General features: G+C 43.3%; 7 protein-coding genes across 7 annotated transcripts; 6 read left to right on the top strand and 1 right to left on the bottom strand.

Moving 5' to 3' along the window:
- Positions 1 to 235: 235 nt before the first annotated feature.
- Positions 236 to 3,041, top strand: EAF01_007573 (uncharacterized protein; the record flags this gene model as incomplete). Its single annotated transcript, XM_038915829.1, has 3 exons — positions 236 to 243; positions 456 to 2,964; positions 3,024 to 3,041. 3 exons carry the CDS (start codon positions 236 to 238, stop codon positions 3,039 to 3,041), a joined length of 2,535 nt encoding a protein of 844 aa, XP_038768300.1.
- A 1,592-nt stretch (positions 3,042 to 4,633) lies between these two features.
- On the bottom strand, positions 4,634 to 5,182 carry EAF01_007572 (uncharacterized protein; the record flags this gene model as incomplete). Its single annotated transcript, XM_038915828.1, has 1 exon — positions 4,634 to 5,182. One exon carries the CDS (start codon positions 5,180 to 5,182, stop codon positions 4,634 to 4,636), a length of 549 nt encoding a protein of 182 aa, XP_038768299.1.
- A 1,043-nt stretch (positions 5,183 to 6,225) lies between these two features.
- Positions 6,226 to 6,839, top strand: EAF01_007571 (uncharacterized protein; the record flags this gene model as incomplete). Its single annotated transcript, XM_038915827.1, has 2 exons — positions 6,226 to 6,320; positions 6,395 to 6,839. 2 exons carry the CDS (start codon positions 6,226 to 6,228, stop codon positions 6,837 to 6,839), a joined length of 540 nt encoding a protein of 179 aa, XP_038768298.1.
- A 454-nt stretch (positions 6,840 to 7,293) lies between these two features.
- Positions 7,294 to 9,624, top strand: EAF01_007570 (uncharacterized protein; the record flags this gene model as incomplete). Its single annotated transcript, XM_038915826.1, has 1 exon — positions 7,294 to 9,624. One exon carries the CDS (start codon positions 7,294 to 7,296, stop codon positions 9,622 to 9,624), a length of 2,331 nt encoding a protein of 776 aa, XP_038768297.1.
- A 1,195-nt stretch (positions 9,625 to 10,819) lies between these two features.
- EAF01_007569 (uncharacterized protein) lies at positions 10,820 to 11,469 on the top strand (the record flags this gene model as incomplete). Its single annotated transcript, XM_038915825.1, is given in 3 exon segments — positions 10,820 to 11,087; positions 11,156 to 11,320; positions 11,333 to 11,469. 3 exon segments carry the CDS (start codon positions 10,820 to 10,822, stop codon positions 11,467 to 11,469), a joined length of 570 nt encoding a protein of 189 aa, XP_038768296.1.
- A 92-nt stretch (positions 11,470 to 11,561) lies between these two features.
- Positions 11,562 to 12,450, top strand: EAF01_007568 (uncharacterized protein; the record flags this gene model as incomplete). Its single annotated transcript, XM_038915824.1, has 3 exons — positions 11,562 to 11,619; positions 11,640 to 11,950; positions 12,052 to 12,450. 3 exons carry the CDS (start codon positions 11,562 to 11,564, stop codon positions 12,448 to 12,450), a joined length of 768 nt encoding a protein of 255 aa, XP_038768295.1.
- Positions 12,451 to 13,725: 1,275 nt separating this feature from the next.
- Positions 13,726 to 17,247, top strand: EAF01_007567 (uncharacterized protein; the record flags this gene model as incomplete). The annotated part of the gene is made up of 1 exon (XM_038915823.1): positions 13,726 to 17,247. The coding sequence occupies one exon, from the start codon at positions 13,726 to 13,728 to the stop codon at positions 17,245 to 17,247; it is 3,522 nt and encodes a 1,173-aa protein (XP_038768294.1).
- Between the last annotated feature and the right edge of the window lie 304 nt (positions 17,248 to 17,551).

Genomic DNA, 17,551 nt, shown 5'->3' with positions numbered 1-17,551 from the left:
TCTCCCCCTCTTCTTCTTCCTCTCCCTCTCATTCTACATCGAAAGTATCACCAAATCTTTCTTTGTATTATCTCTCTATCCCAAATACTTTTGGGTCTGTAGCAGGTATCTACAAATTATTTACGATACTTCAAGTGGTTCAATAAACCACTCAAGTATCTATTCGTTCGAGCGTGTGTCGAACGTCAAAACAATAAATCTTCTTTAACCAGCTTCTCGAAGCACCACCGCCAACATGGTTAAGTAAGTGCCTATTTTCTCTCTCTCTTAACATCATACCATCTGTGGCAGATACAAAGATCAGACTATTGAATCGCAAATCCTCACACGTATCTTTAATCTTCCTGTTTTGGTGGATTAAGGATCTTGAAATGATGAGCTCGAGATGAAGGATTCGGAGATAAGCTTGATGGTATTGACAATGAACTATTTGCTAACGACTTTTCTTTTACTAGCTTCACCGTTGAGGAGGTCCGCCAATTGATGGACAAGGCTACGAACGTTCGTAACATGTCCGTCATTGCCCACGTCGACCACGGAAAATCTACCCTTACCGATTCCTTGCTCTCCAAGGCTGGTATTATCTCCGCCGCAAAGGCTGGTGATGCCAGAGCTACCGATACCCGTGCCGATGAACAAGAGCGTGGTATTACTATCAAGTCCACTGCCATCTCCCTCTACGGTAACCTCCCAGACGATGACGACTTGAAGGACATTGTTGGCCAAAAGACCGACGGAAGAGATTTCTTGATCAACTTGATCGATTCACCTGGTCACGTTGATTTCTCCTCTGAAGTTACTGCTGCTCTCCGTGTCACCGATGGTGCTCTCGTTGTCGTCGATACCATTGAAGGTGTCTGTGTTCAAACTGAGACCGTCCTCCGTCAAGCTCTTGGTGAGCGTATTAAGCCTGTTGTTATCATCAACAAGGTCGATCGTGCTCTCCTCGAGTTGCAAGTCTCCAAGGAAGATCTTTACCAATCTTTCTCGAGAACCATCGAGTCTGTCAACGTCGTTATCTCTACCTACTTCGACAAGACTTTGGGCGATGTCCAAGTTTACCCAGGTAAGGGAACGGTTGCTTTCGGTTCCGGTCTCCACGGATGGGCTTTCACCATCAGACAATTCGCTCAAAGATACGCCAAGAAATTCGGTGTTGACAGAAATAAGATGATGGAGCGTCTCTGGGGTGACAACTACTTCAACCCACACACCAAGAAGTGGACCACCAAGTCTTCTCACGAGGGTAAAGAGTTGGAGCGTGCTTTCAACCAGTTCATTCTCGACCCAATTTTCCGTATCTTCGCTGCTGTGATGAACTTCAAGAAGGACGAGATCCCAACTCTCCTCGAGAAGCTTAACATCAAGCTTTCTCCAGATGACAAGGACAAGGAGGGCAAGCAACTTCTTAAGGTTGTTATGCGTACTTTCTTGCCAGCTGCTGATGCTCTTTTGGAGATGTTGATTCTCCATCTCCCATCCCCAGTCACCGCCCAAAAGTATCGCGCTGAGACCTTGTACGAGGGTCCTCCAGATGATGAGGCCTGCATTGGTATCCGTGACTGTGACCCTAAGGCTCCTCTTATGTTGTACGTCTCCAAGATGGTACCAACATCTGATAAGGGACGTTTCTACGCTTTCGGTCGTGTCTTCGCTGGTACCGTCCGTTCCGGTTTGAAGGTCCGTATCCAGGGTCCTAACTACACCCCTGGTAAGAAGGATGATTTGTTCATCAAGGCCATCCAACGTGTCGTTCTCATGATGGGTGGTAAGGTCGATCCTATCGATGATGTTCCAGCAGGTAACATTCTCGGATTGGTCGGTATCGATCAATTCTTGTTGAAGTCTGGTACCCTCACCACCAGTGATACCGCTCACAACTTGAAGGTCATGAAGTTCTCCGTCTCCCCTGTCGTCCAACGTTCAGTCGAGGTCAAGAACGCTCAAGATCTCCCCAAGCTTGTCGAAGGTCTCAAGCGTCTCTCCAAGTCCGATCCTTGTGTTTTAACTTTCATCTCCGAATCCGGTGAGCACGTTGTTGCTGGTGCCGGTGAGTTGCATTTGGAAATTTGCTTAAAGGATCTCGAGGAGGACCACGCTGGTGTTCCTCTCCGTATCTCTGACCCTGTCGTTCCATACCGTGAGACCGTCACTGGCAAGTCCAGCATGACTGCTCTTTCCAAATCCCCTAACAAGCACAACCGTCTTTACATGATCGCTGAGCCTCTCGACGAGGAGGTTTCCAAGGAGATTGAAGCCGGAAAGATCGGTCCCCGTGATGATTTCAAGGCTCGTGCCCGTATCTTGGCCGATGAGCACGGATGGGATGTCACTGATGCCCGTAAGATTTGGTGTTTCGGTCCAGATACCAACGGCGCCAACTTGTTGGTTGATCAAACCAAGGCTGTTCAATACTTGAACGAAATCAAGGATTCTGTTGTCTCCGGTTTCCAATGGGCTTCAAGAGAAGGTCCAATTGCTGAAGAGCCAATGAGATCTTGCAGATTCAACATCATGGATGTTACCCTCCACGCTGATGCTATCCATCGTGGTTCCGGACAAGTCATGCCAACTACCCGTCGTGTCTTGTACGCTTCTACCCTCTTGGCTGAGCCAGGTCTCCTCGAGCCAGTCTTCTTGGTCGAGATTCAAGTACCAGAATCTGCCATGGGTGGAGTTTACGGTGTTCTCACCAGAAGAAGAGGTCACGTCTTCGCTGAGGAGCAACGTCCAGGAACCCCTCTTTTCACCATTAAGGCATACTTGCCAGTCGGTGAATCTTTCGGATTCAACGCTGATCTCCGTTCCCACACCTCTGGTCAAGCTTTCCCACAATCTATCTTCGATCATTGGCAAATTCTTCCAGGTGGATCACCAATTGACCCAACCTCCAAGACTGGACAAATCGTCCAAGAGCTCCGTAAACGTAAGGGTATCAAGGTTGAGGTTCCAGGTTACGAGAACGTAAGTTTACACTATATCATAACCCCATGCAAAAAACATCTGACTAATCATTTCAATAGTACTATGACAAGCTATAAAGAACGAATTTCCAAAATAAAAGATACCGTCCTTTCCATATTCCCATGCACGTTTCACATCGAGATTATCTCAAGCTCCGGCGCTTTCATGATTTTCTGAGCGAATGCTCCTTGACCACTTCGGCTTGATAGCCAATTTGGTATAAAAAGCTAGCCGCACGCCATGTGATAGACAGATGAGCCTTATCACATTTCCTGAGCTTCTGTTTTCCATTCCGAGTCTTCATGTATTTAGCAGCATGGCGAATTGCAGGATTTCAAAAACATGATTTATGACATTTAATAATGGTACCCTATGAATTGGTGAATCTAGATGTGAAAATGTGAATTCATTCCACTGCCGAACTGAAGTGTTTCCAAATTGAGAAGTCTTTTGAATGATTTCGAACTTTCACCTGATATATGATCTGTATTGAAACCAACTGCCAGATTTCCAGTAATACCCTTGTGCCACCGAAAGACTCTAACAATCTCACATTTGCCCGATGACACGATTTGAGCTTGCGAATGTTAGTGTCAATACAACAGCAACCACAACAACGGTAGGGATCTTCCATCATCCTCTCCCTCAAAAACCCACTCAACTCATCCAACAACTCCACCAGGCCAATCTCAAGACCATCGATCCATGAAGAATCCACTCCTTCGTTTCCTCGCGCTTCATTCTAAATTCTTCAAAAATTAAAAATTAGCAAAAATTCAATCATTCATTCTTTTCATTAACTATCTATGCATACCATATATATTCAGAGTAGCTAGCAAGTGTATCTTATCTAGAATCTAAAATAATAGAGAGAGACAGAGATGAGATGGGATGGAATGATAGATATAAAAAAAAATTGGAAAAAAAACTTCGCCTCGGGAGGGGCTCGAACCCTCAACCTTGGGCTTAAAAGGCCCACGCGCTAACCAATTGTGCCACCGAGGCTTGATGTTACTGTTTGATGGTGCGGGAAGAGAAATTGGGATATATCTAGATATTTTGTGATGGAGGATTGTGTGACGGGCGGGATGGGATGGGATGGAGTGGAGTGGAGTTGTTTGGATTTTGTTGGAAGTGGAGTGGATGCCATTGATGGGTGGGGTTTGGTGATGGGAATTTTGGGTTGGGTTGGGGTTTTGTTTGTGTGGAATGGGAATTAAGGATAAAGTATAAGTGTGAGAGAGGACTCGGCTGGGGAATATCATAGATATAGCGTGCAAATCAAGATGAATAATTGCTCTTGGTATTTATTGTTCATGGAGCGAACTAGTCATTGTTACATTCGAAAAGGAAAAAATATACATGCATGCAGGCCTAACTCTTATCTGCCCAGTGCCTACATGCTTGCTCCCTAGCTCATATTGGAATAGAACTTTTGAATTCTTGATACCCGAATAGCACATCCAATCCAATTCAATCCCTGGCAATCTTCAGATACTCCAGGGCGTTTCGTTCAAAGAGGTCTCAAGTGAGAATTCTTCTCAAGTCTTCAGTCGATGAACCGCCACATCGAATCCATCATCCTCTCTCTGTTAGACAATTCCAGGTGGTTGGGTATCATTCCGCGAACAAAATCAATGAAAAACACCAAGTTTCCTACTCGTATATCTCAAGCTCTTTCTGTCCCGGATAAAACTTTCATTTTTCCCTTGCTACTATCTTTCTCATCATTCGCAACCTTATGAGATCGACTCCTACTTCTTGTTCTCTGTCTTCTTCTTGGAACTTCTTTATCGACTGATTGGCCCTTGCTTCGAGAACGGGAGGGCGATTGACCTCTCCGGGTTTTGGAGCGCGGGGAGAAAAGAAGGAGAGATGGTGATGGGGAGGGAGTTGTTGTCGTTGTCGTTGTTGCAGCCGTAGCGTGAGTTTTTTGGTATTTGATTCTAGGGGCTGTGGCTGTAAGGGATGTTATGGTTGTGTTTGTATTTGCGTTTGTTGATTTGGGGTTGAGGGGTGAGGATGGTAATGGTGAGGAGGTTGTTAAATGTGATGTCTGAGGTGATCGATGACGAACTCGACCTCGGAAATTTGTGGATGTACTGGTTATGATAGGGGGTGGAGAGGCAGCAGATGAGCGGCGACGTTTACGACCACGGTGCGGAGAGGGTTCGTAGGAAGGTGGGTGGGTTGCGGGAGGAGGGTCAATAAGTGTCATTGTTCACGATGGTGTTGGAGGATTGGTATGTGTTTAAGGAATTTGTTTGTCTCAACAAAGTTCTGTTGATCCAATTTGCACGACTCGAGTTTGGGAGGTGAAGTCGTTTGTTGTGATTGATGTTGGGTAGTCAATTAGCTATGATCTTGTGTTAGTTTAATCCTTGAGTAATACTCGAAGAGATAGTGTACATGGGAGATTGTACACAAAGAGTGATAGTTCGTCTCTTTATGAGTTTTCAGAGGTCAGAGGCTGAACGATGAGTTGATGGTGAATGGTGCCAGCGAACGTCAAAATGTTAGGGGTTCAATTTTGATTTTCTAGTGGCACGGTATCAAGAGACATATGAATGTATGGTGATAGGATCAAGTGTGTAGAGCAGAGAGAGCTCTAGTGTTGAAGTAGTCAGACGTTGAATCTTGAAGAAGCGGGTTCATGCAAGGAATCGATTTTACATATTGAGTTGAGAATGAATTAGACATAAGCAAACGAAATATGATGATTCCTTGTTTGTTTTGAAAGAATACCATGATAGGTACGAATAGATATACAAAAACAATAACTACAATAAGTGTTCAATCTTCCCTCTTCATAGGTGATGAGTAGATGCGGGGAAATTGACGATCACCCAAAAGGGGACTTTGATGAGAGAACTTGTTTTGGTGCATGCTTTGCTTTATTTATGTTTGCGCTGATCTAATCCGCACGAAATTGTATGCACTCAAGGTATATTCACATCTATGGTAACATACTGGATAGACAGGTATAATTCCGAATATATTTGTATCAAAGTAACTAATATCTGTCGTGCTATCCAATTGACGTGGGTGTTCCGGTCATTCAAATGTTGTGTTATGTGATGATGTATGAGGCAGCGCAGCATTCGGGGAAAATAAATTTGGCGAGCCTCGTTTTCTTCGTAGACAGTGAGCGGACTTGAATCAAAAATACAAAATACCTTCAATTTTCAGACGGCAATCACTTTTTGTCAATTCTCTATATCAATTCTTTAAATCCTCAAAATCCCCTCACCCATAACGACAATGTTTTCACGACCAGCTGCTAGAGCTTCGAGGATTTACTGCCGCTGCTATGCAAGCTCTGCCAGTACCCCTCCGCCTATGCTCTTGAAGATCAGGTCAGTACACACGACATATGGTTCGTTATTGTTATCTTTGGAGAGCAATTGTACTAATATCAGTTTGGTAATAGGAATGATATGAAGACTGCCATGAGAAATAAAGATAGCAATCGACTCTCAGTCCTTCGATCACTCCTCAGTCAAACACTCAACGCCTCCAAAACTTCCTCGCCTATCAATACCGATATGCAAATGTTAGCTCTCCTCCGAAAAACTGCCAATGCCAGTCGAGCTGCAAGTGAAGAGTTCAAGGCAGCAGGTAGAGAAGATCTCGTCGAGAAGGAAGAACAACAATTGAAGGTCTTGGAAGAATATGCTAGTGGTGTTGAGACAGTTGGTGAGGAAGAGATCAGAAACACAGTCAAGGATCTTGTCAATGGAATGAGGGCTGAGGGAGCAAAGATGCAAATGGGAGATGTATTGAAAAGAGTATTTGCTCCTGAAGTATTGGGAGAAAAGAATGTAGAAAAGGGGGAGGTTGCAAAGATAGTAAAGGAGGTTATGGCAGAATCGTAAGGGCTATGGCCAATGTCTCAATTGTGCGAGAAGATGTCAAATTCTGAAAGCCTCAATACTGTAGAAATCAACTCAACTCAATCATCGTTACAATGTCTGGATTGATGTTATGGTTTTGTATTCATTTGACTCGATTTGACGTCGAATATTCAAAGAATTATACCTGCTAGTGTACTGGATATCAATTGACACAAGTTTCACCAATCGTCGTGTTTCTTCATGATTTGATATCTTTGCGGATAAATTCTTTCAGCCTTGTGTTCTCCACCCTTTTGATTGGATAAGGACGTTGATAAGTGACGCGACCCGGGGCCACGGTGACTACCTGGCATGTTGTGAATCTAGAGCTTGTAACATGCTTATTAGTTCCACCGCTCCTGGAAATGCCTCACAACGATAAATAAATAATTCTACTTCATGGCGACTTCAATACGAATTAAATACCATACTTAATATGCCAAGATTTCGTCCAGCTACCACGGGTTATGCCCAAATTGCCCAAGCCGAAGAGTTCAGCGATGACGAAGATGAGGACCCCCTCGCTGCCAGCCATACTTCCTTACAACCAGCAACTGCACCACGATATGCCTCTATTTCACAACCTCGACCGCATGGTGGAATGTATACAGATGGATACAGTTCACCGACGAATAATCGAAAGTTTGGACATACGAGAAGGCGAAGTCGTATGGGAAGCAATGCCTCCGGTGTGGACATCAAAGCTATAAATGCTAGATTGGAACGTTGGGCCGACGAGATAGCATCCAAGTTTAAAATCAATAAAGCAAAAGGGAAATCACATCAGGAGGAAAAACTGGAAATCCAGCATTCAGTATTTCAAGCACCGGAAGGCATGCGACCTCTTACTGCTGATACTTTGGCATCAGAGCCCGATCATGGACGAATGACGAAGTCGGAATTCGAGGAGGTTGTTGAAAGTGTTCGAATTGCCATTGAGCAGGGTATGCATCCGAAAATGATATCTCAGGGTAGTTCCGGAAGTTATTTTGCTCGAAATAGTGATGGAAAAGTAGTCGGTGTGTTCAAACCGAAAGATGAGGAACCGTATGCCGCAGGAAACCCGAAATGGAATAAATGGATCCATCGCAACTTATTTCCATGCTTCTTTGGCAGAGCGTGTCTAATCCCCAATTTGAGTTATGTCTCCGAAGCTGCAGCATACACACTTGACTGTAGATTACGAACTCACCTTGTGCCCTACACCGACATAGTTCACTTATCTTCGAAGTCTTTCCATTATGATTTTTGGGATCGAAGGAAGTTTTACAGGAGTAAAAAGCCTCTACCTCCAAAGGTTGGCAGTTTCCAAGTCTTTCTCAAAGGTTTCAAGGACGCGAATATCTTCCTCCGTGAACATCCTTGGCCAGATCATGCAAATGGAGCATTTAGGTTGAACGATACACACAGGAACAAAAGAGGGTGGAAAGAGACTTGCCGTCCAGGTTCATCAAAGTCAGACGAGGGTAATGAAGGGGCAGGGGCTAGCAGTCCTACCGGATCTGGAGATGGTAATCAAAATCGACGTTTTGCTTGGACAGATGCGTTACAACAATCATTTCGAGAGGAGTTGGAGAAACTGGTAATATTGGATTATATAATGCGAAATACGGACAGAGGCCTTGATAATTGGATGATCAAAATCGACTGGGAAAATCAGGGCGTTTCTATCGTTTCAGACCCTCCACAATTGAGGACCAATCCAGACTCAGAACACGCACCACGAGTAGTTTCTAGCTCTGAGAACATCAATATGTCTCATCTACCGGCATATCCCTACCGTAGTCAAGAGCCTATGGAAGCTACAAGTAGATCCGCTACACCGTCTAGAATGACAGCACCAACCATATCTATTGGTGCGATTGATAATAGTTTATCGTGGCCTTGGAAGCATCCTGATGCTTGGCGAAGTTTTCCCTTTGGATGGTTGTTCTTACCTGTATCATTGATTGGACAACCATTTTCTCAAAAAACTCGGGATCATTTTCTTCCCTTGCTGACTTCAAAGCAATGGTGGAGCGAGACTCAGCTAGAGTTAAGAAAAGTCTTCAGTCAAGATGCAGATTTTCAAGAACGCATGTTTGCTAGACAAATTGCTGTCATGAAAGGGCAAGCTTGGAATGTTGTCGAAACCCTCAAAACGGTAGACCATGGTCCTTTAGAATTGACTCGAAGACCAAGAGTTTGTGTTTGGGATGATCTTGTTGATATACCTGTTGCGGTTCCTATGAGGGCGCCTTCTGCAGAAATGCGAAGACGTAATGAGGCTCGCAATAGCCTTGATGAAGAAATGGATATTAGTGCCGCCAATGCGCCAGCACCGCAACCAGATCTTCTTGGACTTGCAAGTCCATCTACAGAATTACCAAATCCAAACCGATTCGAATTAGCTAGTCCACGATATAGTGAAGAGCCTTCCCCTGACCTCGAGTCTTCTCAACCAACATTTGCAAATACAGGATTCTCTCGAGATAATAATTCCAAGGATGGAGTGAGGTTCTCGGATCGACCACACCTTCAGCATTCTAGAAATCGTATGAGTTATGATGGGCCTGCAAGGTCACCAAGCGGCAATAATTTTGAAGCGAGAAGATTCTCATTTAGCTCGAGGAGTCGTGGAGCTGTTCAAACATTATATGATGGTGATGATCTCGAAGGAGACTTGGGATATGCAGCCGCCGAAGGGATGGAGGGGAATCAAAGAAAGGTCATAGTAGAAAGACTTGAAACGGTCAAAAGCAAAAACCCCGTCTTTACATGGTGTTAATGGGGAAAGGGAATGATGATCGCGAAGGAATAAATGAGTACGAATATGTATATTATCTCTCGGAATGCGGCGCATATTTTTTTCGTTTTTCTTTTGGCAAATGGGCGTCAAAATAGTCTCGAGATACCGTAGATATCTTCGGGACAGTAGTAATCATATGGGACTTGGGGGGTAGCATGCTTTTTTATGAATTTGGTTGTTCATGCTGTTTGCGTCAATAAATGAAATATATTTAGAACGTAGAGATTATTGTCTTGTTCTTTTTTGCCTTTTCTCTCCCCTTCTCGAAAAATTGTGGCTACCCGTGGACCTAGGTATCGGAAGTTTTATTGGAAATTCTTACTTGATTGATTATGATTTATGGTGATTGACACTCGATTATTGTTATTATTGCTATTGGATAAACGCGGAAGCTTATTGGGCTGGCGGAAATGAAAAATGGGTTCACCACTGAGTGGTGGGATGGATCTTACTAATTACTAAGTAGTAAATAGTAAATAGTAAGTAGTGCTAAGCGACAATCTTTGTTCGTATTTCTCCTCGATTGGATATGCAGTGGGGATTCGTATGGGATATCTGGAGTCATGTGAACGTGTTTCTTGGGGGGGAAGGGAGGTATATTTTGAGTTGGTGAGTTGGTGAGTTTGTTGGGGTTGTAATGGAGTGGAAGGATTTTAGGGGTAGGTATCTGGGAACTTCTGAGGTAGGTACTAGAGGTGTTTGATTCTTAAGGTGATGTGTGTGTGTAGAAGGGAACTTAGGGGAAAGAAAAAAGGAAAGGAGTAATGAGGATAGCTTGTTGATGCGCTGTTGGTGGTGTAATGGATGTAGGAGGCAGGAAGTAGGTAGGAAGTAAGTATATAGAATGTAGTAGGTAAGTAGATGATAGGTAGATGCTCTACGATCTAATCTTAATTCGCTTCTCATTTGATATAAAGTGAAGAGGTGGAATCGTTATTTAGTTTATAATGCTGCATCAGATAGCAATACATGTATAAGCTAGCTGCTGCTTTTGAATGGCTTTGAAGTAATGTATTTTGTTTGGTTATTGAGAATTCTTACGTGTTGTGAGCTTTTTTTACATCGGGTTAATTTGAAAATCCTTTTGTTTTGGTAGTCTCCGTTTGTTGCTTTGAGTGTAATGGAGGTTTGATTGTTTACTCGTGGTTTGTTCATCGGGATAGGAGTGGGTGCGATGGGGAAGGGAGGGCATGCTCAGATTTCTGCTGGCGTAAATGTACATCAATTTCATCTGAGTGAATGTATATGCGAGTCATCCAACACTGTTCGAGAAGAGCTCTTTAAATCATTGGATAGTTTCCAAGACACTTTCGAGGGTATTGAGACTTATTACTTTTCAATCTACTATGGATTCCCGGGAGTATCGAAGGCAGCTATGTCCTTGGGAGTTGCCATCTTGAAAGCAATTGAAGAGGTGATCAGTTACTATCTCCAACACACAGGTAGAGTGACTAAATTCTCTATCCTCGTCACCTCCCAATCATTGTGACTAATGTGACAAGTTACACAGCCTTTAAAGTATCGGAGGCACTTTGGAATGGCGAAGATTACAAAAAATCAATCACGAGTCTCAAAGATATTACCACGTTTGAAAAGCAATTTCATCTTGAAGCCGAAAGAGCCAGTTTCAAAGAAAATTACGAGACACACACTGGCGTGATTGATGAAAATAATGGTATTTAATAAGGTATGGCCCCCCTAACAAGCTTTATAAATCAAACTCAACCCTCTGTTCTGACCCGAAACATTAAAGTTCACGATAAAGCCCCCGAGCTACCTGCAATATTCCAGGAAATGCTCCTAAACTTCGAACATAATCTATAACAAAGATATGGCCAAGAAGCTTTGAGGTGTAGGGGACCTTGTTGTGGTATTAATATCCATCTAAAGAAACCTGACCTATTCTAGACAAAAACATGTATCTTCGAGTAGGAAATAATTTCTTTTGTGCTATCACACCACCTCCCCAACAAGGTATGCCAGTGCCCCAAGAGCCCCATATCTCGCAAGGAAACTTGCAAAGGCTGATCGATATACCACCAATAAGTGGTGGGTCGAAAGTTATATTGAACAGACCGACCAAGATCTAGCGCACGCCTTCAGATCCAAGAAGCGGTTTGAACTAGCAGGCCAGGAGTTACCCGAACTTATCACAAAATCTTCACAGTTTAGACAATGGCTAGTCAACCCAGTATCTAGAGAGCTTCTCATCCATGGGAATGGATCGTCTGAGCCGACATCTCCTCTCACTTTTTTCTGCTCACTGTTAATCAAGAATCTGATCAGTAAGGGCCGCCTCCATACCGTCTTTTCTTCTGCGGATCTCATACACGATCTTACGACCCCTAATCCGGAGGCATTTCAATGATCAAGAGCTTCCTCGCGCAATTACTTTCACAAAACGAGTTCGATTTGGAATTCCCAAGTCTTGATAACATCAAGCAGATTAAGGCAAACAATCTTGACGCGCTCCGGTGGCTTTTCAAGACTCTCGTGCAGCATTTGAATAGAGAAGTAACCTTGTTTGTTATCATTGATGGCATTGATTTATACTGCGATCATCGTGACCTTCATTTCAAAGATATGGAATCGTTGGTGGATTATTGTTTAGAGCTTCGAGAGGCGACCGGTTTGCGAGCGACCTTTAAGCTACTCATATCTTGCTCTTCAAGTACGGAACTTAGTAAGTATATAAAGGATGATTGCTTTTCGAATTTGACTCCAGGGGAAAGAACAGGTATCGAATTCAGCTCATCGCGATTTGAAAGAGAATTTGGCAATGAATTTTCAGAAAGGTATCATTGAGGTTCTGAGGTTACAAACGCGATCCGCCACTATTATTAAAATCCGACCTTTTCAATACCAAGACTACTTATCCATTCCTGACTTCTAAGACTTTGGATCATCTCACGTTTTGTCTCATCAAACCTTCACGTCCTAGTCGGCTTTTGTTAACGCCGACTGGTTCCCAGTTAGTGAAAGCGAGTGTCCTAAGCGAGTGTTCCGTAACATGTTAGGTCCATGAGGAGTTCGGAGTTGAGCTAGAATGATAATCTTTATGTCATTGTAACTAATTCGGTGAGAGTGACAAATCTGTTAGTATGTCTAGTAGTTTCTAATAATTTGAATTTGAAGTTGATACAGTTCTAAGCAAAGGGACACTCGCTTTTACTAAATGGGAAATAGGCGACTAAGCCATTGGAGGCTAGAGAAATCATGTGATCTGCCGAAGAAATGGGGGGGGGGGTTTTGCGGATACTCGATAATAAAAATAGCTCGATTACAAATATGGTTAGTCCCTCTTTTGATGGCGATGGTGACTCGAAAATGGGAACATGAATGGGCATGGGAATGGGAGATTGCGATGTGTAAGGATTTGATGCACGTGAACAGTCATTAGTGCGAGCTAAGGGCTATGAATGAAGGTGATCGAATGTACCTAAGTAGCGGCCGAAACATCTCGAACCTGCTTTATTATAAGTGAACTCTTATATGATTGAAAGATAGCTAGATATCTATCTGTCTTTGTAATAGATATCTATATCGTATGCAAGATCTACCTACATACCTATCTAGGCGAACAACTCGAAGAACCTACCTAGGTATTGAAAATGAGATAATATCGTTGCTTACTAATTGCTTTGTACCTAAAGACTTACGGAAATTTTCTATCGCTGTGCCTCCTCTCTCTCCCACATCCCTACTCCGTACATATCCATACATCTGCTCTCCTTCGTTCTTTTACCTATATAATAAATTCATTACTCATTCACACATTTTACGAAAGTCACAAAACTTATAGTGAATACACGAAGACCAAACAGAATGATCACATTCCGATGATTTTAGTTTCGGCGACTTTTCCTTTTTCCTACTTACTTTTGCACAATCCTCCCTAGTGATAAATATTGCCCCTCCTATGAATTTATCGGCTCGATTACTACAACTACCTACCATTACAACCACAACTTAACCATACACATACATACACACACACACACACACACAGTACATACGACACACAACTTAATGCATGCGACCGTGACGAGTATTCAAGGTTATCTACCATAAAGGAGAATTATGGCCTCAATGAATAACAACTTCTCTGGTAATTTCCCAATCCTCGCAAACGGAGAGTCCCTACATACACACCAAGGCAAACTATCTGGAAGTTCAGACCTACGCCCAAATTACCCTACCGATTTTGATAAACCTGTTACTTACAATTTCTCTGTCGCACAAGGCCAAAATCCTCCAGGATCGAGACCGAATCAACATGAGAACAATCCTGGTATACCACTTTCGAACGGTCATGCCACAAATGCCCAAAATTGGAGTCCCGCGCAATTGCTAAATCCTCGAAGCATTAATCAAAACTCACGACCCTCGCCCAGTTTATCCCCTCATCCCCAACCAAAAACTACACCAGTTCCCCAGCCTCTATTTCAGTTCGACACTCCCGGCGGATCGTATACGCCGTCACCTCCCTCGAACCCGAATTATAACGTGAACTCGAACTCGAATGGTCATAATGGCTTTGCATCATACGCGAACCCAAGTGGGCAGATGCCGGGCATGGGAAGTTTTGTGGATCGAATGCATAATGTTACAGATCGCGACATGGTACCTCAAAAACGCCGCAGAGTAGAAGACTTGACCGGGGAGGGTAGCAGAGCACAATTTAATGGAAGTTCTAGTGGAGGTGCATACGGACAATATGTGAAAAGTAGGAGGGTTGAAGGCTCGAAGGATGGTTGTACAAAACAAGTACTCGACTTATCGCTAGTGGACGATGATGATGTTGTAGTTGTCGGGAATGAGCAGGATAGGGAAGTTTGCTATGGACGTATTGAAGGATCTCAACTCAACGCTCATCGAGTACCAACCCCAAAACCTGGCGCCCAATCACTTATACCCGAAAACTGGCCGCAGATAAAGATTGTTTTGAGAAGAAAGGAAGGGGATAAGACAAATAATATTCACGCTCTCGATTGTACTCGCGAAATTATTGGCTGCGTCGATGTGAATACCGCAATTGGACTGGCACCCATTCTCGACTCGCCAAAAATGGGTGTCAGAACAGCTGCCCGTATTCTTACAAGAAGAAAGGCGCCGGATGATCAGCCAGTGGGTTCCCCATGCTCTGTTCGTTATAATTTGGATTTAAATCTTTATGGACCAAAAAAGCACGCTCTTCAAATTGGTCGACATCTCTCTCACAAGCAATTGTGGTTACGAACCCCACTTTCTGTAGAAGCCGGCATTCCGTTGCACAATCCTCATGCTATAGAGAAGCCTTCGAGGGCCTTACAGCCGACATCTAATTCATACTCGTCTTACGCATCTCGTTCTCAGGCCCCTGCTCGGACAACAGAAGAAATCCGAAATGATGTTTTGGGAGTTTTCGACTCATTGCCGAGATCTGAGAATTTACCAGAGATGGAGCCAAGTTCTTTAATTACTACGGAGCTACTCAAACATCAGAAACAGGGTCTCTACTTCATGATAAATAGAGAAAAGGAGCGAAATTATGAGATAAATGACAAATGCGATCTGTGGAAACTTAGACATGGGAACAATGGGCAGAGGATATATTATAATGTTATCACCGGTGATGAGGAACGCAAAAGTCCACCGCAGGTACTTGGTGGAATTCTTGCCGATATGATGGGCCTTGGCAAAACTCTCAGCATTCTCTCCTTGGTAGCTACAACGCTGGATGATTCGAGAGACTGGGCGAAGCAAAGACCATCAAAATCTGATCAGAGAGAGCAGCCAGTTCTTAAATCAGGCAAGGCTGCCGCTCAGCCCAAGTTCGAACCCGCAACTCTCGCTTTGAACTGCAAAACTACCCTTTTAGTTGCTCCGCTCAGTGTCATTTCCAATTGGGAAGATCAGATCAAGGCACATATTAAACCCGATGCTTTGAAGTATTACATCTATCATGGCGCTAATCGCATCAAGGATGTTACGAAATTATCAGAGTATGATATGGTCATTACTACATATGGTTCTGTCGCTAGTGAATGCAACAACAGGAACAAAAAGAAAGATGGTAAATATCCTCTCGAGGAGATGAATTGGTTCCGAATTGTACTCGATGAAGCTCATATGATTCGGGAACAATCAACTTTGCAATTCAAGGCTATTTGTAGGCTTTCAGCACAGCGTCGATGGGCATGCACAGGTACACCAGTTCAGAATCGACTTGAAGACTTAGGTGCTTTGATGAATTTCCTTCGCGTCAAACCATTTAACGGAAGTGGCTTTGCCCAACATATACTATCCCCTTTCAAGATTTGCGATCCTGAAATCATTCCCAAACTTCGATTGTTAGTTGACAGCATTACTCTTCGTCGACTCAAGGATAAAATCGATCTTCCTAAGCGTCATGATCAGATTGCTAGGCTAGATTTCAGTGTTGAAGAGCGTATGGTCTATGATATCTTTGAAAAGAATGCAACAGATAGGCTTAAGGTTATTACTTCTCAGGGAGAAAGTGCATTGGGAGGCAAAACTTTCCATCACATTTTGCAATCAATATTGCGTCTTCGTCAAGTCTGCGCTCATGGCAAGGATTTGTTGAGTCCCGAAGACTTGAAAATCATGAACGGTCTAAGCAAGGACTCCGCTATCGACCTTGATAGTGAAGAATACGAAGATCACGATGGAATGACACCCAAACAGGCTTATGAAATGTATAAGTTGATGAGAGATACAGGTACAGATAGTTGTTTGACATGCAATCGGAAGATTGGCTCTCAGGATGTTGTCGATTCTGATGGCGAATCTAAGGAGGAAGTTATTGGTTACATGACACCATGTTTCCACATTATCTGTGGCTTGTGCATTGGTGCTTACAAATCTCAATTAGAAGAGATGGCTTTTGGTGGCTCTTTAGTCGGATGTCCTACTTGTCACCAACAAATTTCTCCGTCTATGTTCTTTTCTCTCAAACAAGAGGAAGTAGACAAGGAAGAAGAATCCCGATTGAGAACCAAGGAATCGGCGAAAGCAGGCAAGGATTTATCAAATTATGCTGGACCTCATACCAAGACAATAGCTTTAATCCATGATCTTCTGGCATCCAGAAGAGAATCACAAGCAAGACCGAACGAGCCACCTATCAAAAGTGTTGTATTTTCTGGTTGGACAACTCATCTTGACCTTATCCAACTCGCTTTGCAGGAGAATAATATTCCTTACACACGTCTCGATGGTAAAATGACTCGTATCGCTCGTTCGATGGCCATGGAAAAATTTCGCGATGATCCATCAATCGTTGTTATTCTGGTTTCCATCGCTGCAGGTGGCCTAGGTCTCAATCTCACCACTGCTAATAAGGTCTATGTCATGGAACCTCAATTCAACCCTGCAGCTGAAGCTCAAGCTATTGATCGTGTGCATCGATTGGGTCAGAAGAGAGAGGTACAGACAGTGCGATTCATTATGAATAAAAGTTTCGAAGAGAAAATGTTGCAAATTCAAGACAAGAAGCAAAAGCTGGCGAGCTTGAGTATGGACTCCCAGAAGGGAAGGCTAGATAAGAAAGAAGCGTCGATTAGGAGATTGGAAGAGTTGAAAGATTTGTTCAGGAAGTAGGTATAATGACAATGATATTATTCTGGGGTTTGGACCTTGATATTTCGGTGTTATTGGCAGGTTGGAGGGGACCCATGGATTATTCCAAAATTAGATACAAGGGGGAGTCAATGGTATATTGGATCCTTAGGGATGGAGTTTGGGATCATGTTACATGCATGCATCATTTTTTCTGATTCAAGATCAGACACTCGATTCCCACCTCTTTTGCTTTTTTATAATTTTATTGATATCTTCATGTTCTTTCTGGGTGGGCGTTTGTGTACAGGATGGATTTCAGGGGAATCAAATGCTTCAGGGGAAT

Source organism: Botrytis porri (genome assembly GCF_014898465.1).
Source record: "Botrytis porri strain MUCL 3234 chromosome Unknown BPOR_010, whole genome shotgun sequence".
Classification (NCBI taxonomy): domain Eukaryota; kingdom Fungi; phylum Ascomycota; class Leotiomycetes; order Helotiales; family Sclerotiniaceae; genus Botrytis; species Botrytis porri.
This window is presented reverse-complemented; position numbering and strand designations above follow the sequence as displayed.